The sequence below is a fragment of the Antechinus flavipes genome, chromosome 4 (assembly GCF_016432865.1).
Source record: "Antechinus flavipes isolate AdamAnt ecotype Samford, QLD, Australia chromosome 4, AdamAnt_v2, whole genome shotgun sequence".
NCBI lineage: Eukaryota > Metazoa > Chordata > Mammalia > Dasyuromorphia > Dasyuridae > Antechinus > Antechinus flavipes.
Window position 1 is genome coordinate 142,058,105 of NC_067401.1, and position 22,820 is coordinate 142,080,924.

The 22,820-nt window shown below is 38.3% G+C and overlaps 1 protein-coding gene across 1 annotated transcript in view; it reads right to left on the reverse strand.

Moving 5' to 3' along the window:
* WNT9B (Wnt family member 9B) overlaps positions 1-22,820 on the reverse strand; it is a 59,754-nt gene that overhangs the window by 23,647 nt on the left and 13,287 nt on the right. Inside the window, exons 2-4 of the mRNA XM_051996632.1 lie at positions 11,920-11,979; positions 11,725-11,761; positions 11,330-11,531 (exon numbers count right to left, since the gene is read on the reverse strand). Of these exons, the coding sequence (XP_051852592.1) occupies positions 11,330-11,531; positions 11,725-11,761; positions 11,920-11,979 (299 nt within the window). The remainder of the gene's footprint in view (positions 1-11,329; positions 11,532-11,724; positions 11,762-11,919; positions 11,980-22,820) is intronic.

Consider the following 22,820-nt stretch of genomic DNA (forward strand, 5'->3'; position numbering starts at 1 on the left):
GGGAAGAGGTTAGAACCTAGAGTTTTTGGCTCCCAGCCCAGGGTTCTGTTCATGTTATATTGCCTCTGGGTTGAGGATCCCTGTTAAAAACCAGTTACCTTAGAGATCGGTAATGGCTAACAACTCAGTAAGCATTAAAATAACATTAGCTACAGGCCTAGGAAAGCCTGAACAACTCCAAGGTACAGTGATTAGAGCATTAGGTTTACATTCAGGAGGAACTGAGTTTAAAGTCTGTCTCAGATTCTTCTTGAACACGTCACTTATCATGTCTCAGCCTCAGCTTCTCCATCTGTAAAGAGAGGGGGTTGGACTCAATGACTTCTAAGGCCCCTTCCTTCTAATTCTAAAGCTATAATACTCTGCTCCTAGTATGAAATGGGAATACAAGACAAGTAGTTTTGGATGTCTGGATGAGAAAGGTCTGAAGCATGAAGTATTTTTAGGAGGTCTTGACGTAGCATTACAGTCTCTGTCTTTCCCTTCACCTACTCCTTAGATGGAACAGCAGAACTCTGTCTGAAAGGAGTAAATGGAATGAACAGATAAAAACTCTCCTATTTAATTCCCTATAGATGGAAGCATTCATATGCTACTGATTTGTTCTAGGCTTGATTTCTAGGAGCACTGATGGTGACCATTCCCATTCTATTCATATGTTCGTTGGTTTACATTTTCAATTGGTTCATAGAAATAAACTCACCCCAATCACAGTTCCTATACCAGAGAGAGAAAGATAATCTTAGAGAGAGGACATTGATAAATGACAATTCAGAAGTAGATAACCAGTATGAGCAAGGGAGTTGAGATCATGCTGCATGAAGATCAACTGAAAGAAATAGAGATATTTAGTCTAAAAAAGAGAAAACATAATAAACAAGATAAATTTTTTCTTGTACATTCCTTTCAGTCATGTCAGTGTCTTTATAACCCAATTTGGAGTTTTCTTAGGAAAAATCCTAGAGGGGTTGGCTATTTTCTTCTCCAGTTCATTTGTCAGATGAAGAAACTGAGGTAAAAACAGGATTAAGTGACTTGCCCACGGTGACATAGCTAGTGTCTGAGGTTGGATTTGAACTTGACTTCCTGACTCCAAGCCCAGCACTTTATCCTCAGACACTTACTAGCTATATGATTCTGTTGCAAGAAAAAAAAATTGTCTTCAAGTATCAGAAGGGCTTTCATTTGGAAAAGAGACCAGATAGATCCTTACTCAAACATGAAGGCAAAGTTAGAAGCACTTATAGAAGTTTGAATGGGATAAATTTAGACTTGTGGTCAGGAAAAACTTCCTAACAATAAGAGCTGTCCAAAAGTATGGGCTTCTTCAGAAAGCTGTTGGTTCCCCCTCACTGGAAGTCTTTAAGCATGAGGCTGAGAGATTCTCGGGAAGATGCCATACAACTCCTTCTCCATTCCCTGTTCTGAAATTCTTCATCATTTCTCACTACAAAGAGAAGTCAGACTTCATTGTAAAGCCTGGAAAAAAGAAGCACCGAGATTGACTAGGGAATGACTTGTGCTGCTTCCTTTCCTGAAAGCATGTTTGGATGAGGAGAGAATAGAGCAATGAGCATCTGGAGCCACAATGGAGGCATGGAGCATGTCACAGGGAAGAAGAGATGGTTTGGGAAAGCTAGAAAGAAAACCTAACATACCCTGACAAGGCTAAAATAGACTAATCATTGTGCTATCTCTATATCGTGCTTCCTCCAGAAAGCTTTCTGGATTAATCTCTCACTCCTACCACTCTCCTTGGCTCTTAGATCAATTTGTTGTTGATATGTTGCAAATTTGTTGTAGTGGATATATGCAGTTGTATCTTTGTATCTCCCAGTTGGATTAGAAATTTCTTGAAAGTAGGAACCAGATTGTAATGAAATACTGTCGTGCTATTAAAAATGATAAGTTGGACACTTTCAGAAAAATTTGGGAAGATTTATATGAACTGATGCAAAATGAAATGAGCAGAACCAGGAGAACTGTACACAGTAACAACAATATTTTATGATGATCAACTACTGTGAATTGCTTAACTATTCTCAGAAATAAGACAATCCAAAATAATTCTGAAGGCTTACAATGAAAAAAGCTATCTACCTCCAGAGGAAGAACTGTAAAGTCTAAATGCAGAATGAAGCATACTTTTTTACTTCATTATTATTTTGGGATGGGTTTTTAGTCTTTATTTATTTTTTTTGCAACATTGCTAATATGAAAATGTCTTGCATGATTGAACATGTATAATCTCTATCGCTCTGTTTGCCTTCTCAGGGAGGAAGGGGTGTAAGAAGTAAGGAGGAGACTATGCAACTCAAAATTAAAGAAAAATCTTTTAAATGTTTGTTTTACATGTAATTAAGAAAATAAAAATAAAAATTAATGTAAAAAAGAAAATAGGAACCATATTTTGATTCTTGTGGGGTTCTTGGAGGAGGGAGAAGAAAAGAGTTCATCATTTTCTATCTTCTTCCCTCCCCAAAGAACTTAAATACAAAGCTTAGTGTGCTAGAAGTTTTTAAGTAGTTAGATGAGTCCTCCTTACAGGCTAGAATCATTCATTCAACAAATATTTATTAAGCCCCACTATGTGTTTTAGTATATGTCACATACTAGATCTGTATTAGATCGCGTCTGACAATACATATAACACTCTGAGATACAGAGAAGAGGAAGTGAGATATCAAATATTTCAAGATCATGGAATACTTCTGTGCCTTCTTCCTGAACTTAACGATTTGTCTAACAAACTCATATCACCTTCTTTTCTCCCAATCCTTGTGATGAAAAATTAGACTTGCCCCAGATTGTTATCCCTTCCCAAAGCCTATATCCCATTCTTTCATCTGTATTCATCTCAGCCCTATCCTCTTATATATTACTCTAGCCTGCCCCTTCCACAGTGTCTTCTGGAGTTCCCATTCCATTGATAACAAAGCACTCTTAATTTTAGGCTTCTTCCTCTCAGGATCCATCTACCTTCTCATTCTCACATCTCCCTAATGACAATGCACCCCTAGCCATCTTCTCCAGCATAAACTATACTTTTTCTCAAACCTGGTGATGAGAACAATATCCTAACATTCTGTTCCTTCTTGTTTTAATTTAGGCTAGTTTTTCCTTAAAAGCATGCTAAATTCTCATCAGCTCAGAGAACTAAATCAGCTACTTCCAAAACTTCCTTGTAGCCGGAGCACAAAATAGCCACAAGAAAATTCAGGTGTGATACTTGGCTGGCAAACCACCACTGGTAACTCAGAGAGGGAGCTTCACTCAGTTGAGCAACTCAAAGTATCCTCAATTCATATCCTTGTTGAATATCCTTCTTCTGTTATTACTAAATAGAACTCCTTTTGTTAACTATTAAATGGTCTCAGAGAGGTCTCGAATCATTCAATTATTGAGCCTAAACTCAGGGAATTGGCCTGCATCGGGCCCAAATCAGAAAATACTGTACCTACCAATTCTGAAGGAGAAATCAGAATTCTTCTTGCTACTTAATGTCCCTGTGTCAGTACTTTCCCTTTGCTATCATCATTCAGCAGCTCCTCCTGCTTTGAGGGTCAGTTCATTCAAATGTATCACCCAATCTATACCTTAGGATCAGTTACCTATCAGTTTCCAAGTAATTTTACCTTTTCTTTTCAAGGGGTTCAGTACTTGGCTAACTGTCTTTCTTACCACCCATTATACTGTTGTTCAGTTGTTCAGTTAGGTCAGATTGATATGATATGATCTCAAAGGCATGTTCTTTGGGATTTTCTTGGCAAACATAGTGGAGTGGTTTGTCATTTCCTTCTCCAGGTTGTCCCCATTTTACAGTTGAGGAACTGTGGCAAATAAGGGTTAAATGATTTTCCCAGGGTCACCACAGCTAGCAAGGATCTCTGGCTGAATTTTAACTCATGTCTTCCTGATTCTAAGTCCAGTGCTCTATCCACAGCACTATTTAGCTGTCCCGCTATAATACTAGGCAATTTCAATATCCTTCAAACACCTAGTTCCTCAATCTTCCCAACTCCCAAGCCTACTCCTCGATTCCACCTCAGTCTACATATGCAGATGGTCACACCCACAAGTGTTCCACTTCAATGATCAAACGTTCTGAAATTTTTTTTATCAGATTGATCATAACCTCCTATCATTCCTTTCTCTATGACTTACCTCATCTAAAGCTAGTCTTGTCTTCCCGGAGATCTCCAATCTCTTCATATCCCAGTACTCTCCCAAGCTGTCACCCTTGCTTTTAATCTCACTTTCCTTCCCTGTCAATTTCTACTGTATAGTTAATCAGGTTGATGTTATACTATCCTTTATAATACAATAATACTTCGAGAAACTCCAAGTGCTATCTGATCTTCGGCTAGCAAACTAATACTTACCTAACAGGTTTGTTTTGAGGACCAGTTGAAATAATATATGTAATTTGTTTTGCAAACATTGAAGCATTATATAAATATCATCAATTATTATTTTAGCTCTAGTCTTGAGTCTCCTTGATCTCCTGTCCTGAAATTCACATTCTGCCAAACCCCAGTTCTGGATTATTCTCACTTTGCTCTTTTGCGTAATCTTGCTGACCAGACCCTCCCAAAATTTACCTAATCCCAGCTGGACCCTCACTTCAGTTAGGTAGTCTCTTCACTAATGAATTTTCCATTCCATGAGTTATGGATGGCTCTAAACTCAAGCCTCCCATAATGACTTCTCCCCTGACACTCTCAGCCAAAGATCTCACCTCATACATTACTGAAAAAATGGAGACCATTCACCATATTTCCTCTTCTTTCTTTTTCTTTCTCTCAAAATCCTGTCACATTTTCCATCATTCTCTCCTATTTTATTTAAGTTGAGGAAGTGATCCTTCTTGTCAAGACCAATTTCTTTCCATGTCTCTTTTATCCTAATTCCTCTAGATGGCTTCAGCAAATTGCCCTCCATAATCATATCTTCTTCCATTCTAAACTACACTGTCTCCCTAGCTATTGGTTCTTTCCTTAAATATAATTCTCCCAAATTTTGAAAAACAACAACAAAAAACCCTTTTAACTATACTCTATTATAGAACAGATAGGTGGCACAATGGATAGAGCTCTGGGCCTGGAATCAGTTAGACCTAAATTTAAATTCAGAGTCAGATACATACTAGCTATGTGACCCTAAACAAGTCACTTTACTTTGCCTCAGTTTTCTCATTTGTCAAATGATCTGGAGAAGGAAATGACAAACTATTCCAAAATTTTTGCCAAAAAAATTTCAAATGGGGTCACAAAGAGTCAGACATGACTGAAAATGATTCCACAAAAAATAAATGCTCTACTCTCCTTTAAAACTATTTTTCTAAATTTCTTTTTCTCTCTTTCATAGTCAAACTCCTATGAAAAGCTATCTGTAGTCATTGTCTTCATTTCTCCTTCCTTCATTCAGTTTTTAGTCCTTTGCAATATGATTTCCAACCTCATCATTAAACTGAAACTTCCTTTTCCAGAGTTATCAATGGTTTCTTACCCACCAAATCTCATGACCTTTTATCAGTCTTCCTTTTTGACTTCTGCAGTATTACTCTAGAATCCCCTCTTCCCCGCTTTCTGTCTATCCTCTTCTCCCTGCATCACTCTTTGTCTCTTTCTGTTTGTCTGGCTGGCTCTGGTGGCTCTGGCTCTTTGTCTCTTTCTCTCTGCAATCAGGGTTAAGTGACTTGCCCAGGTTCACAGCTAGTAAGTATCTGAGGTGGATCTGAATTCAGGTTCTCCTGATTCCAAGCCTGGAAGTTGATCCATGGTGTCACTTAAGCTGCCCTAACACTGTTCTCTTTTCTCTCCTCCTGCCAGCTTGCCTGACTCCTCAGTCTCTCGGTCCCTTTTGTTGCTTCCACATACATATAAAGATCTCTCACTATGGGTATTCCCCATGTTTCTTCCCTGGCTCCTCTTTTGTTCTCTCTATACATATCATGTCATTTACTAATCTCATCTCTTCTCATGAGTTTAATTATCATTTTAGTGTAGAAAAACCCCAAGATATATAGATCTGAATTTTAGATGTATAGATTTAGAATTTTATTCCTGTACTTCCTACCACTTATCTTGGATATTTCAAACTGGATGTCCTATGGATATCTCAAACTCAACATATCCAAGATAGAACTTGTTATCTGTCCCCCTCTGACCCTCCCCTCTTCCATACTTTCCTATTACTACCAAGAATACAATCATCCCTCTAGCCACCTAGGTCTGCAAACTTGGTGTTGACTGTCCCTTCTGTTCTCCCTTTCCTTTAGTCCATATAGCCAACATGTTGCCAAATCTTGTTATTTCTGCCCCTTCTGTATCTATTGCATTCATCCCCTTCTTTCTACCACCACTCCATTTTGATTCCTCATTACCTCTTACCTGGAATATTCCAAAAGTCTTCCAATCGGTTGAACCATTTCAAGTCTTTCCCCGTCTCTAATCCAACGTCCACTCAACTGCCAAAGTGATTTTTCTAACAGACAGGTATTATTACCACATCACTCCTCTATTAAATAAATTCAAATGTCTCCCTACTTAATACTTTTACAAACAAATATAGATTTTTCCTAATTTTTTAGGCAAGCGAGAGTAAGTGACTTGTCCAGGGTCAGTTAATAAGTATCAAAGAGTCTCAGGACAGAGCTAAACTCAGGTCTTCATGATTCTAGAGCTGGTGCTCTATCCATTTTCTTCCAGACCTTATATAATACATTGAACTCCTTCTTAAATTCAATATGCCAGCTCTTCCTCATGTGCCAATCTACCTTTAAATCTTTGTATTGACCATCCACCACATCTGGAATGCTCTCTCCTCATTTCTGCGTCTTGGAATTATTTTCTTCAAAACTCTGCTTAAACTCCACCCTCTTCTATCTGAAGTTTTTTATTCCCAAAACAACTCTAGAACTAGAACCTTATTAGGGTCCCCTAATCCAAGTAACAGACTTATTTCTGTAAGATGTATTATTTGATTTATTTGGCAACTGTCTCAGCTTTGAACAAAACCTATTCCAATATTAACTTCATTTTGAAAAATAGAAAAGATAGGTTTCTTCTCTTCATTCAGATTTTCTAAGTCAAACGACACATTAGCAAATACTATGCCAGAATTTATAGACTTACGGGGTAGAGAGAAAAGAGAACTGGTTCTGGAGTTAGAGAACTTTACTACCTCTATGAAGGATACTTACCTAACCTGCATATGCCTCAGTTTTCTCATCTGTAAATGGGGATAATAATAGCCCCTAACCTCACCCCTTTGGCTTGTTATGTGGATCAAATGAGAGAATAATTGTGAAACATTTAGCACAGTGCCCTGCACATAAAAAGTATCATAGAAATGTTAATTATTCTTATTATCATTACTGATAATGGGTAAATTCTTTAAGTTTTCTAGGCCTCAGTTTCCTCACTTGAAGAATGAATTACATAGATGGTCTCTGAGATCAAACCCTATATTAATTAGCCTATGAAACTAAGAGTTGAAAGGAACCTTAAGAGGAGATAGGATCAACCTATATCTCAGCAGGAGTACTCTCAAGGACACCTGACAAGCAACCATCTAAGTTGTACTTGAAGACTTTCAGGAACAATGAACTTAATACCTTCCATTTCCACTTTGGGATGTCTCTAATTCTAATTTGAACAAACACCGTCAACTATCCAAATAAGCCTTTATAAATGACTCCCAGAATCCTGTATCCTCGGGACAACCACTTTTCCTAGGCTCTAAACATCATCACCCCAATCCATTGCAGACACAAGTGCTATGTGTTACACAAACTACCAAATGACCAAGGAATTGCATTTATCACCAGAAACATCTCTCTCTGACATCTGCTTTAAAACTGAGAAATGTCTACTTGCTGGGATTTTCAAGGACTGTCCCTGAGTACTGGGGACATGTGTTCATTAAAGAAATTCATTGTTTTTGAAATAATTAGTCTTCATTGAAAACAAAAAGCTCTAGAATTTTCTTGTTTGGTTGTCCAGCTCTCTATTTAGGATTTTCTTGGCAAATATATTGAAGTGGGTTGCCATTTCCTTCTCCAGCTCATTTGACAGATGAGGAAACTGAGATAAACAAGTTGAAATGACTTGTCCAGGATAACACAGCTAATATGAATCTGAGGTCTTCCAGTTCCCAAGCCCAGTCCTCTATCCATTGCACCACATAGCTGTTTCTACCTCCAGAGTAAGGGGGGTAAGAAGCTAATATAGGAAAAATGAAATATTATCCTTAGAGGATCTTTTTCGTGGAGATTCAGAGAAACCAGTGACTGATTTGGGGCAGTCCAGCATAAATGTAAACAAGAATCCCTTAAGATCAGGAACCCATCTTGTCCCCACAAGGATCCCCCTCTTACCTTCTTTCTCCCCCTCTCCCTTTACACCTTACAGGATTGTCATGAAGATCCAATGAGATTTGCAAAGCACTTAGTACAGTGTTTGGTGCATAGTATGTGCTTAAGAAATGCTTATTCCCTTCCCCTAAACCTCTCCCTTATCCCTAGTCAGAATAGTTCCCAAGTGCCTAACTAAGGTTGGTTCCAGCAATAATAACAAAAGCTTGTAGGTCACTTCCCACCTGATACCTCCATAAAAAGGAAGACGTTATTCTGTCATTTCCTACCGATGTGGCCTTTGGCAAGCCATGTGTTATATCTAAATCAGTTTCCTCACTTAAAATGAAGGCATCAAACTAGATTACCTTTAAGGTCCCTTCTATCTGTAAATCCATGAACCTCTTGCCTCTACTGAATCCTAATTTCCCTTCTCTGGACTTCAGTTTTTGCCTTCTGTAAAACGGGGATATTTAGATTGAGAGGATCTCTAAAGTCTCTTCCTACTATGTCAGTCAACTCAATGTGTATTTATTATCTATTTCACATAAGGCATCACGAATATTATGATTCAATATCATTATTCTGTTTTTTTCTTCAAAGATCCATCAGATTTAATGATAAAACAGGATATCTGAACCAAAAGGACTTCTAAGCATAATCTTATTCTAATATTCTCATTTTACACATGATTTCCTCTGATGCTTAGGGAAGGGAAATGACTTCTCCAAGATCACTTACCAATTGGCACTAAAATTAGATCTTTTGCTCCTTAGGTCAGTGCTCTTTACACAATAGAGTATCAAGAAAAAAGGATAGGATGGCACACCCTTCAACTCTTCTCCCTCCATCCCCACTCCCTCCCCACTCCCTCCCCATGTTGTGGTTAATGAATTATACTAGCATCTGTATTACAACCGAACCATACTAGGCTTCTCATCTGCTACATGTAATTACTATATGAGGTGGTGTTTCCCCACCTCCCCCACCTGATCACGGAATCACATTTTAAGCTGTAGAGATCTTAGAGATCCCAGAGTTGCCTTCATTATTTTTTTGATAACAAGCCATCTCATATCAGAGTAATAGTTCAATAACCATGAAAAATAAATTACCCTTTTTTAAAAAGAAAAGAAAATACCCTCTTTTGCCCAAGGCCCCTTCAGATCCCAGTCACAAGCTTCTCATCCCTTCACCTCCAACCCTGAGGGCTGGACTGTCAGCCTGTATCTTGATCACCCCACTGGCAAGTTTCCTTCTTTGAAAGCATCCAGCAGTTCATTCCTTATCCCTAATGTAGCCAGTCTAGCAAACCTCTCCTGTTAAATCAACAAACTCCTTTACTAGGATGATTTGTTCAAGTGAATTTGGAACTAATTCATGACAGGTGCCTGAAGCAGGGACACTTCTTTAAATCAGATTCTTCCTCAAATTCATTATCTTCTCTCATTTCCATCCCTCTGCATATTGAGAACTCTGGGTGTCTACCAGGTACTAGGATGGGGGATGGGATAGCAAGAAAGAAAGTGAAAATACAGACCTGGGGCAGCCCAGTCACAGAGCCCCAAAGAGAGGGAGGATTTCTGCCTCTGAGACTCCTTGAAAACAACAAGGAATCTTTTTGCCAACCCAAGTAGGACAAAGATGAAGGGAAACGAAGTGGGGAAAAAAAGTCATTACCTAAATTCTCCTATTCCAACCTAATCTTTTTATCCTTCCTTATGAAACTTTGACTGCTTCTGTCTCTATTTCTGTTTGTCTTTGTCTCCGTGTCTCTATCTCTGTCTCTCCTCTCCCTCCACATGTTTCTCTGAATCTCTCCTCCCTCATTCTGTCTGTCTCTTCTTACCAAAGTCCCTCTTACCCAACCCGATTTCTCCCCGCTCCATTATACTTTTGAAAGGGATTAGTGGATGGGGTACTAGGTCTGGAGTTAGTAACTGTATCTATGAGTCTGGAAAAGTCACTAACCCGGTTTGCCTCAGTTTCTTTGACTGTAAAATGAGCTGGAGAAGAAAATGGCAAATTATTTCAATATCTTTGCCAAGAAAACCCTATATGGGGTCAAGAGGAGTCTGAAACGACTGAACAACAAAAGCAACCCAATTCTTCTACGGCCCTAGACTCCAAGTGACTTCTCAGGCAGATAAGACCCAGAAAATCCTCTCCAAATTTTCCGTTCCTCACTGCTATACTGAATTCCTTCTCATTCTCACTCCCCTTTTTAGTTATTCTCTCGGCTGTGATTCTGTTCCCATCTCAAGTCCCCAGAACTTTTTTTTTTAACTATACATCTCCGCATCTCCCCAACCTGTCCTTAAGCAAACAATAATCCCAAGCAAAACAGGGCAGAGAAGAGGCAAATACAGGGGTACTACCAGCAGGAGAAGGGGCAAGAGCAGAAGCGGGATGGAGATACAAGCACGGATCAGAGAGAGGAACCCGAGGGAAGAACAGACAGGAATGGAGGGGGGAGGGGCCAAAGATCAGAGAAATACAGGAATAGGGTTAGAGATGAGTGTCGAGTGAAGAGCTAGGGAAGGGGATTAAAAGGAAAAGATCTTTTAGAAGAGACAAAAATGAGAGTTAAAGATTGGACGGAAGGGAAGACGATGGGATCAGAGAATCTCAAGAGAAAAATCAGGATGAAGATCAAGTGGAACGAAGATGTTGAAGAGAAAGTGGGGTACCGAGGACAGACAGATGCAGGTCTATATCAGAGGCCACAGAGTAGAGAAAGGAATCAGGGTCTGACACTTCTGTGTAGGCACCGGGGCAAGACATAGTTGGTAGACCAAGATAAGGATGGGGCAGAGTACCATACAGAGATGGGTACTGAGACCGGGAAAGGAGCAAGAACAGAGCTGACTGGGCAAAGAAAGTTGCTGTTGGCGTGGCAAAGGATGAGAAAAGGAAGAAGTCAGAGGAAGCTGAGGGTGGGGCAGGGAAGAAGAAGGGGGGAAAGGGACTGACCCGAAGTAGGCGGCGACGGCTGCTGGCAGCGCCAAGAGGCAGAGTGCGGCCAGGGGCAGCGGAGGCGGGCGGCGCATGGTGCCGGCGGCGCCGCTCCAGCTCTCATCTCCTCCCTGGGCGCCCGGCTGTTGCTGCTGCTGCTGCGGCGGCGGCGGCGGCTCCTCAGCTTGGCTATCCACGCCGCCACCTGCTCCCCGCGGGGCTTTAAGACAGAGTGAGTGGGGGTGCGGGAGCAGAGGGGTGCGGACTCAGCCGCTTCTTCCAGACAGCTAGCCCCCCTCCCCATTGGTCCCGCCGCGCGCAGCCCCGCCCTCTTTCCCCGGGAGGGGAGGCCGCGCGCATCCCGCGCCCAGCCCCTGTCGAGCTTCCCTCTCCGCAGGTGGAGGGAGTCTCACCTGGCGCCGCCCGACGAGCCTGGGGGGATGGCGGGGTCTGTTACCCCGGGGAGGAGATGGAAGTGGGGGAAGGGGTGGGGAGGCCTGGGCGGGGGTCAGTGGGGGCAGCGGATGGGGGAGTAGAAAGGCTGGGACATTACCCTGAGGCTTTAAGCTTGAAACACTTCCCTGCAGACAGCTTTACCCCCTTCCCACTCTGCGGGCTGGAAATGTGAGGATTGTGGTCAACTTCTGACCATCTTTGAGGTCTGGGGACTGGGGATTAAAAAAGTAAAAAGGTTTCGAAACTTGGAAATTGGGGCAGGGGCTGGAGAGGATTTTAAGAGATGACTTGCCCTACCCCAGGCCAAATGTCTTGCTACTTTGGAGAGGGATCCCTGCTACTAGGGAGAGATCTCTGAACTTGGGAGTCAAAAACCTCAAAAGTCCTGCCTTACTCAGAAGTCCATTTACTAGGTGTGTGATTTCCGTTTCACCTATGGAAAAAGAAAATTGGGCTGGATAACCTCTAAGATCTTTTCAACTGTATTTAACATTTTGTGATTATAAATCTGTTAATCACCTGGACATACCGGCTTTCTGTTTAACTTACTGAGCTGAACAGTGACCTGCAAGTGATTGTAGACTAGAAAGGAAGGTGGGAAGGGAGACAACAAGCATTTATTAAGTGTTTTCTATGATAAATACTCTGCTAAGGCTTTACAAATATTATATCATTTGCTCCTCACCTATCTGAGAAATAGGTGCTATTTTACAGAGGAAATTGAGACAAAGATTAAATCATGGAAATGCCAAAGATTGTATCTGGATTTCTGAAAGATGTGGCAGCCATGGGGTCACAATATCATATTTTTGAAGCAAAAAAAGGATCTTAGAGATGATCTAGTTCAATCCCCTCATTTTACAAATTAGGAAACTGGGATCAGAGGACTTAATTGAATTGTCCAATAACACACAAGTAAAAAAATAAGAAATCTAGCCTCAAAACTCAAGTTCTCTTTGGTCCTCTCCAAATCAATGTTTCTCTCCCCCCCCCCTTCCCATTCCATAGTACTCTCTCAAGACATTCATTATGTCCTACACTTAGATGAAGAGATGTGAGCTGGATTTTAGGCCAATTAAGTGGATTCCTAGCTGGTTGAATAATTGTAGCCAAAGAGATAAGGTTAATGGATCAATAGAACCCTAGGGCCACAAGGCATTCTATGGAGCCTGTACTTTTAAAAGAAAATTTTATCATGAGTAGTTAACTTATGCTTATTAAATCTATGGGTGACACAAAGAGGGTGGGATAACTATAATAGGATGGATTGTAGAATCAAGAATTCCTTGGCAAGTAAGGATCTAAAGCAACAGAATAGAATTCAACTAAGATGAATGTGGTCTTGAATATAGGTTTAAAAAATAGTTGCATGAGTACTGGTTGGGGGAAAAATGGCTTTACAGCAGGTCATGTGGAAAAGATATGTTTTAGTTGGCTGCAAGTTCAGTATGAGCCAATACAGAATGAATTAAAGTTAACAAAAGAATAATGTATGGTCAGGAAGAGAGAAATTGGGATAGGAGAGATGTCTTCAGTCATTTAAAGGGCAGTCATATGGAAGAGAAAGAAAACTTGTTCCATGTGACTTCAGGACTTATGTGTGTGAACTCCCTGGAGATGTCAATAGATAGAACTTCTATGTGGGATGTTGTATTTGGTTGCCTCAATTCAGGAGTGAGCTTTCCAGCACAAACAGTATTCTGGCAGAAACTAAATGAATTTTTGCATTATGTAGGAGGTGAGACTAAATGTCCTCTTAGACCCTTCAAAACCTCTAATGCTAGTATCTCTTCGAATGTAAGTTACAAGGGATCAGAACTGCATAGGGGATATTACAAGGGAGGTAAGGCTGGGAAATGCTTCTAGATGCATCTTGTGAACCCTGAAACACCAGTTCTGAGTCTTCCTGAGTCATCCCATTGTCACTTAGCATCTAGGAAGCTAGATAGAGACATAATAGTGGACCTGGAGTCAAGACTCTCCTACAAATCTGGCCTCAAACAGTTGTATAACCTTGGGCAAAGAATTATATAATTTTGGATAAATCACTTAATCCCTGCTGTTTCATTTTTCTCATATGTAAAATGGGGATGTTGGACCATCTCAATCATCTTGTCTTATGTCTTGCCACTGGTCTTTGATGACTCTGGAGAAGAGACTAGGACTGATGACTTTGTTCAGTTCTGCATTACTTAAATCCAATTCACTTATGAGTCAAGATACCTGATGTCATTGGTCCTCTGAGAAGAAAGAACAAACAACAACATGGGGATAATAACAGCACCTACCTCCCAGATCTGTTGTGAGGATAAAAAGATATTTGTAAAGTGCTTTGCCAACCTTAACTATTTTTAGTTATTTTAGATATTATCATCATTTTTACCTTCATCATCAATAATTTTCTTGGACAAAGCAGCAATTTCTGGGTCCAGGCAGGGAGAATCTTTGCTTCTGTGTCAGCATCCTTTGACTAATCCATTGTCATGGAAAACAGTTCATTTGCAACATGCCATTGTATTTCTGACTCTTTGACCTCTCACTTTCTCATCTTTCTGGAGAAAGATACATACACACATATCATCTACAGTTAAAATACTTGTAGGCATGAAGTATCACTTCCCAACATTCCTAACTCCATCTTCTATTTATTTTGTTTCTCTCCCCTTCTACACTCAAAGTACCTAGTTTAGGATCATCCTTAGAAGAGGTACGTGGTTGGTGCCTTGGTCAGATACCAGAAGTATCATCAATTTTTTTAATGGGTTGTTGTTCACTTGTGTCCAACTCTCCATGACCCCATTTAGGATTTTCATTTAGGATTGAGAGGATTTACCTCTCAGACTTGTGGAGGAGGAAAGAATTTGTGACCAAAGATGAACTAGAGATTATTATTAATCACAAAATTTTGATTATTCAAGTTAAAAAGCTTCTGTACAAACAAAACTAATGCAGACAAGATTAGAAGGGAAGCAATAAACTGAGAAAACATTTTTATAGTTAAAGGTTCTGATAAAGACCTCATTTCCAAAATATATAAAGAATTGACTTTCCATTCTTCAGATAATTTTACAGATGAGGAAATTGCAACAAACAGGATGAAATGACTTGCCCAGAGTCACCCACTTAGTAAGTGAAGATAGATTTGAACTCAGAAAGAGAAGTCTTCCTGATTTCAGGTTTGGCATTCTCTCTGCTGAACCACTTAACTACTTATTAAATCTAGGAAGACTTGGATTTAAATTCAACCTCTGACACATACTGGTTGTGTGACTCTGGGCAAATCAATCGGGCTTTCAGTGATCTAGACAACTTTTTAAGTCTGCAGGTTGCTGACTTGCATTGGTAGAGGTAGTTTCTTTACCTGGGAGCTCTTTGTATCCACAAAATCACAGGACCAATCCTTCCTTATCTATCATTAAGCTAGTTGTAGTCTAAATTTGGGGTGGGGAAAGGGAACCCAGATTGAAAATCTTGGAATCCATTGCCTAAAAACACTTGTTGAGGAACTGCTCTATGCAAGGTACTATGTAAGTACTATGGAGGCTACAAAGAAGTAGAAGACATAGTTCCTGAGCATAGGACAAAATTGCCCCATCACAGGTTTATTGAGAGGATCAAATTAAATAATACATGCAAAATAATGTGAATTTAAAGCTGTCCAGATGTCCTCATGAAGTAAGACATGAAGAGTGGAGGTAGTAATTATCATAGAGGCTCAAGGAAGGAAGTGATCATGAAGGACAATATCTGGAAAGTCTTCGTGAATGGGATGGGACTTGAACTGGACTTCAAGAGATAGGTGAAATGTGGATAGATGAGGAGTCAGGAAGGCCATTCCAGTTTGAGTAATAGAATGAACTTTACAGAAGATGAGGGATCAGAATCAGAGATCTAGTGATAGTGTTAGCATGCAGCAATGGCAATCACAATTACAAAGGAATAGTCTTTCATATGTAGCTATTATGGAAAAAATGCTGGGCTAGAAATGAGCTTTCCAGCTACACCTAAAAAAGGAAGAACAGCAATGACTATAAACAATGAAATAGCCATAAACAATTAAATGACCATAAGCAATATGAGCCTGGACCCTGCTCTGGCTCTGCAAATTCTTTTATTTAGTCTGGTAATAGATACCAAGTTGGCACCATATCCTGACTATATGCTAGAAAGCAAGCAGAAAAGTTTTAATTTTTCTACCTTTTGGTCAGTTGATACCTCGAATTTGTGTTTTAATTTTGATTTATACATTTGTTAGCTTTGTGACTATGGACAAGTCATAAAATTTTGGGTTTTTTTAAATCTGTAAAATGGAGAAAATAGTCTCTATCTCAAATTTTATCTGCAAAATGGACAAAATTGTCCCTATCACAGGTTTATTGAGAGGATCAAATTAAATAATACATGCAAAATAATGTGAATTTAAAGCTGCTATATAAATCTCTATCATCATCATTGTTAGTGTTGTTGTCTCACTCGCTATTTTTGATAATATTCATATGTTGTTGTTTGTCCTTCATTTTTGAAGAGGACCATGGCATCAGGGAGGTGATGCTATGACACGCAAATGAATTGGATTTAAGTGAGGGAGGGCTCTGCAATGTCACAGCCTTACTTTCTTCTCCAGAGCCATCTGGATCTAATGGCAAAATACAGATCAGGAAGACTTGAGATGGCCCTAGATGCAAAGGCCCTTGGCCTTTTAAAGCTAAGATCTTCAACAGGTCTCAGTTTGATAAAGTCACACCCATTCAGTGATTAAGGCTAGGCAGCAATTGATGCAAAGAAAGAAAACAACAAAAACAAAATGATATAGAAATGGTCCAAAGACAGACCACTATCCTGATATCACTCTTTTATCTTTGATGCTTTACCAGTTTTTGTAAAAATGAATGAAATGACTTATTTTGTAGTTGAATAAGAATTTTGGGCTATTTACAATCTAGTGTTTGACAAACCCAAAGACCCCAATTTTGGGGATAAGAATTCACTATTTGACAAAAACTTCTGGGAAAATTGGAAATTAGTATGGCAGAAACTAGGCATGGATCCACATTTAACACCATACACCAAGATAAGATCAAAATGGGTTCATGATTGAGGCATAAAGAATGAGATTATAAATAAATTAGAAGAACATAGGATAGTTTACCTCTCAGACTTGTGGAGGAGGAAGGAATTTGTGACCAAAGAACTAGAGATCATTATTGATCACAAAATTTTGATTATATCAAGTTAAAAAGCTTTTGTGCAAACAAAACGAATGCAGACAAAATTAGAAGGGAAGCAATAAACTGGGAAAACATTTTTACAGTTAAAGGATAAAGGCCTCATTTCCAAAATATATAGAGAATTGACTCTAATTTATAAGAAATGAAGCCATTCTCCAATTGATAAATGGTCAAAGGATATGAACAATTTTCAGATGATGAAATTGAAACTATTTCTAATCATATGAAAAGGTGTTCCAAATCATTATTGAGCAGAGAAATGCAAATTAAGACGACTTCGAGATACCACTATACATCTCTCAGATTGGCTAAGATGACAGGAAAAGATAATGACGAATGTTGGAGGAGATGTGGGAAAATGGGGATACTGATGCATTGTTGGTGGAGTTGTGAATGAATGCAACCATTCTGGAGAGCAATTTAAACAATGCTAAAAAGTTATCAAACTTTTGATCCAGCAATGTTACTACTAGGCTTATATCCCAAAGAGATATCAAAGATGGGAAGGGATCTGTATGTGCAAAAATGTTTGTGGGAGCCTTCTTTGTACTGGCCAGAAGCTGTAAATTGAATGGATGCCCATCAAGTACAGATTGGCTGAATAAATTATGGTATATGCATGTTATGGAATATTATTGTTCTATAAGAAATGACCAGGAGGATAAATACAGAGAGGCTTGGAGAGACTAACATGAACTGATGCTAAGTGAAATGAGCAGAACCAGGACATCATTATACACTTCAACAACAATACTATATGAGATGAATTCTCATGGAAGTGGCTATCTTTGACAATGAGAGGATCCAATTCAGTTCCAGTTGATCAGTGATGAATAGAACTAGCTACACCCAGCATACACTTAGAAAAGAGTATGGACTGCTTGCATTTTTGTTTTTCTTCCCAGGTTATTTTTACCTTTCTAAATCCAATTTTTCTTGTGCAACAAGAGAACTGTAGAAATATGAACACACATATTATATTTAAGATATACTTTAGCATGTTTAATATGTATGAGACTGCCTGCCATCCAGGGGAGGAGGGTGGAGGGAAGGAAGGGAAAATTGGAACAAAAGTGTTTGCAAGAGTCAGTGTTGAAAAATTACCCATGCATATGTTCTGTCAATAAAAAGCTATAATAAATAATAAAAAAAGAATATTGGGCTATTTAGTTCATCTTCTATAAACAGTGAAAGTAGCTTTGGGATCACTCCAATAATAGCCATTATGTCATTATCTATATATTACTTCAGGGTTTATAAACTGATATATATATATATATATTATCACCCTTGATCCTCACAACAATTCTATATAGTAGGTACTATTGTTATTTTCATTTTACAGATGAAGAGACTGAGACTAAGAAGTTAAGTGATTTGTCCAGGGTCACATAAGAATTAAATTTCAATAACGGGATTTTAATTCAGATCTTCCTGACTCCTAGTCAAGTGGAGTCTTGCTTACTATATCATCCACCAACCTCTGGACAACTAGTAACAGTAGGATGAAAGAGATGAAAGAGATACTTTTCATGTTTTCTTTTGGTTTTACTTTCTACCAATAGATTTCTATAATTTGAAATTTTCTTATTCCATATTGTTTGGAAAATTGAGTATTTGGTATAGTGACAAATATTAAAAATATCATTCTAAAATTTTATGAGTTAATATTATGTCCTAGCCATTGGGGGTGGGTATCTGTGTCCTCTCAATATAGTATATGGTATTTTGTATGTGATCATCCTGCATAGTATATGATTACATTGTCCATTTACATCATTATATTTATATACATTGTAGCAGTTATTATATATGTATATACACACATATATAGTTTCTCTGGTTCTGCTTATTTTACTTTGAATTGGTTCATGTAAAATCTTTCCATGCATTCATTTTATTTTTTATTTCCTTTAGCACAGTAATGTTGCATTGCATTTAAGTACCATAATTTAGCCATTCCACAATCAATGAAATTTACTTTGTTTACAATTCTTTGCTATTATGAAAAGTGCTACCTTTAAAATATTGGCGTATATGGAGTCTTTTTTAATCAATGTCTTCCTTGGGGTATACGCCTAGTAAAGAAATTTCTGGATTAAAAGATTTGAAAAAATCATCACTTTGATTAATTCCAAATTGTTTTCCAAAATGGTTAAATTAACTCATAGCTTCACCAAAAAATTGTATACATTCTTGATGATTAGATCAGATACTATATTTAAAAAATGACTCAATTTTTGTATGGTTGGTCTATTAATTGGATTCATGCCATAATGAATCATAAAGCAGTAAGGCTCCCCGAGGGAGGGACAGGAAACAGCATGTGCCAGGCAAGTCAAGCCACCATCACTGCCTTGATCTCTACCTCCCAACACCCTGATGGAGATAGCTGAGGACCCTGAATTCAAACACCCAAGTAAAAGGATCCAAAGACTATTGACCCTATTTTCAGCCCAGAATTCTCAGCCTTCATTCAGAGAAGCAACTTTTGGAGAAATAAAAAAAGGCAATTATTTCTCTGCTTGCTACAGCTCTGCTTCCTCCATAGCTATAAACTATGAAGACCAGAAAAATAAAGATCTTGCTGCCAAAGTCATTGATATTGCCAAATAGATCAACAAAAGAAATGGATGTGGTTTTATAAGAAAAAGTACTAAAGATTGTTCTTCAATTGTTTCAGTCATGTCTGATTTTTTGGGACTCCATTTGGGATTTTCTTGACAGTGATACTGGAGTGGTTTGCCATTTCCTTCTCCAGCTCATTTGACAGAAGAGGAGGCTAAAACAAGTGGGGGTTAAGTGACTTGCCCAGAGTCACACCCCTAGTGTCCAAGGCCAGATTTGAGTTCAAGAAGATGGGTCTTCCTGACTCCAGACCTCACACTCACACTGAACCACTAACTGCCCTAAAGAAAATGCATTACTATTTAGTTGTGTTGTTTCCCCTATTAGAAAGTGAACATAAGAGTAGGGACTGTGTTTTTCTATTTGTTACTCCAACCAAATGCTTTTCTCATTTATTAACCAAATACAAAACGTGGTTTTCTTTTTTTATTGTAGCTTTTTATTTATAAGATACATGCATGGGCAATTTTTCAGCATTGACAATTGCAAAATCTTTTGTTCCAATTTTCCCCTTCTTCCCCCACCACCTCAGATGGCAAGTTGACCAATACATGTTAAATATGTTAAAGTATATGTTAAATACAATATATGTATACATGTCCATACAGTCATTTTGCTGTACAAAAAGAATCGGACTTTGAAATGGTGTACAATTAGCCTGTGAAGGAAATCAAAGATGCAGGCAGACAAAAATAGAAGGATTGGGAATTCTATGTACTCATTTCCCAGAGTTCTTTCTCTAGGTGTAGCTGGTTCAATTCATTACTGCTCTATTGGAACTGATTTGGTTCATCTCATTATTGAAGAAATTGTCCATCAGAATTGATCATCATATAGTATTGTTGTTAAGTATATAATGATCGCCTGGTCCTGCTCATTTCATTCAGCATCAGTTCATGGAAGTCTCTCCAAGCATCTCTGTATTTATTCTGCTGGTCATTTCTTACAGAACAATAATATTCCATAACATTTATATACCACAATTTATTCAGCCATTCTCCAATTGATGGGCATCCACTCAGTTTCCAGTTTCTAGCCACTACAAAAAGGGTTGCCACAAACATTTTTGCACATACAGGTCCCTTTCCTTCTTTAAGATCTCTTTGGGATATAAACCCAGTAGAAACACTGCTGGATCAAAGGGTACACACAGTTTGATAACTTTATGAGCATAGTTCCAAATCACTCTCCAGAATGGCTGAATGTATCACAATTCCACCAACAAGGTAACAGTGTCCCAGTTTTCCCACATCCCCTCCAGCATTCAGTATTATCTTTCCCTGTCATTCTAGCCAATCTGACAGATGTGTAGTGGTATCCAAAATGGGGTTTTCAAAATTATTTTCTAAGTATATCTATGTCTTCTGCAAAGTTGCTCATGACATTAACACTATTTTGGTCATCCATCTTATAATTAGGCAGCATTTTTAGAATTTCTATTATGTAAAATTATAATGCCTTCAGCTTTTTCAGATTTTTCTGCTTCAGATTTGTGTCTCCTCAATTTCCACTTATTTCATCTAATCTGGGATTAGGAATTAAATTATTTCTTTTGATTGCCTTGTATGGATCTACTAGTAGTGTGTCCCTGGGCAAATTATTTATCTCACTTTGTCTCAGTTTCCCAATTGAAAATGGGAATAATAAATTACCCTGGCATGGATTCTGTCAATATAAAGTTATTATAAAATAAAATAAAATATATAATAATAAAAAAAAGAAAATGGGAATAACAATAGCATCTGTTTCCCATAGTTCTTATGAGGATCAATGAGGATCATTTGCTTCCCTCCACTACATTGTGGTAAAACTTGGGGTTAAAAATATTGTTGAAACAACGCAGCACAAACTCTTATCTATTATTGCTAAGGTTTATTTCTAAGCAATTCAAAACTATGCCTCAAAAATCAATGAACTGATCCTTGCTCAGCCATGGTCTATATTCCAAAGAAATCAAAGATAGAGAAAGAGAACCCATATGTTCAAAAATATTTATAGTAGCTCTTTTTGAAATAGCAAACAAATTGGAAACTAGGGGGCTGCCGGGCTATATAAATTATGGTATATAAATATATTACATTATTGTGCCCAAGCAGCGATAAGGTAGGCAGTTTAAGAAGAAACAAGAAGACCTATCTTAACTGATTTAGAATGAAGTGACAGAAGTAGGAGAAAAATTTTATGACAAAAATATAATTTTGGGAGACATTAGACAATAATAGATTGTGACAGAACCAAAGATGAAATATGATAACTACCTCTTGCTAGAAAAATAATACATTTGTGTCTAGGTAGTTCAAAGGATAGACTTAATGGATCCAGATTCAGGAGCTTTCGAGTTCAAATCCTGCCTCAAATGCTTATTAGCTGTGTGATGCTGAACAAATGACTTAGTCTCTAGCCACTCAGTTTCCACATAGGTAAAATGGGGGTAATAATTGTACTTACCTCCCAGAATTGTTGTGAGAATAAAATGCTTTAATATCATGAAGTGCTTAAAATGCTACATAAATTCAAGCTATTAATAATAACAATTTATTTTGTGTCCTCCTATGACATAATTATTTTCATTATTACTTAGATGAAGGATGAGACATACATTTTTGGATATGGATAAAATAGAAATTTGTTTTGCTGGACAACAAATATTTGTTATGAGTTTTCTAATACTTTTTGAAATTGATTGATGATAGGGGAAAGTAGGGGGGAAAATACACGAATTTTAGAAAAAAATTGTTTTTAAAGAATTAAAGCACTAGCCCTCTTTGTTTGTGGGGAGAGGATGTTTTTAATTTTATAATGATACAGAATTGTAGGCAGCTAGGTAGCACAGTAGATAGTATGCTATTCCTGGAGTCAGGAAAACTCATCTTCCTGAATTTGATCTGGTCTCAGACTCTCACTATCTGTGTTACCCTGGGCAACTCTCTTCACTTTGTTTGCCTCAATTTCCTCCTTTGTAAAATGATCTGGAGAAAGAAATGGAAAACTACTGTGGCATCTTTTGTCAAAAAAAAAAAAAACCCAAATAGGATCCCAAAGATGATTACGCTCTCATTGTGTATACACACACACACACACACACACACACACACACGCACACGCACATGTATATGTGGTGACAAAGAACTGGAAATCAAGGAGATGCCCATTAATTGGTGAATGAATGAACAAGTTATAGTACATGATTATGACAG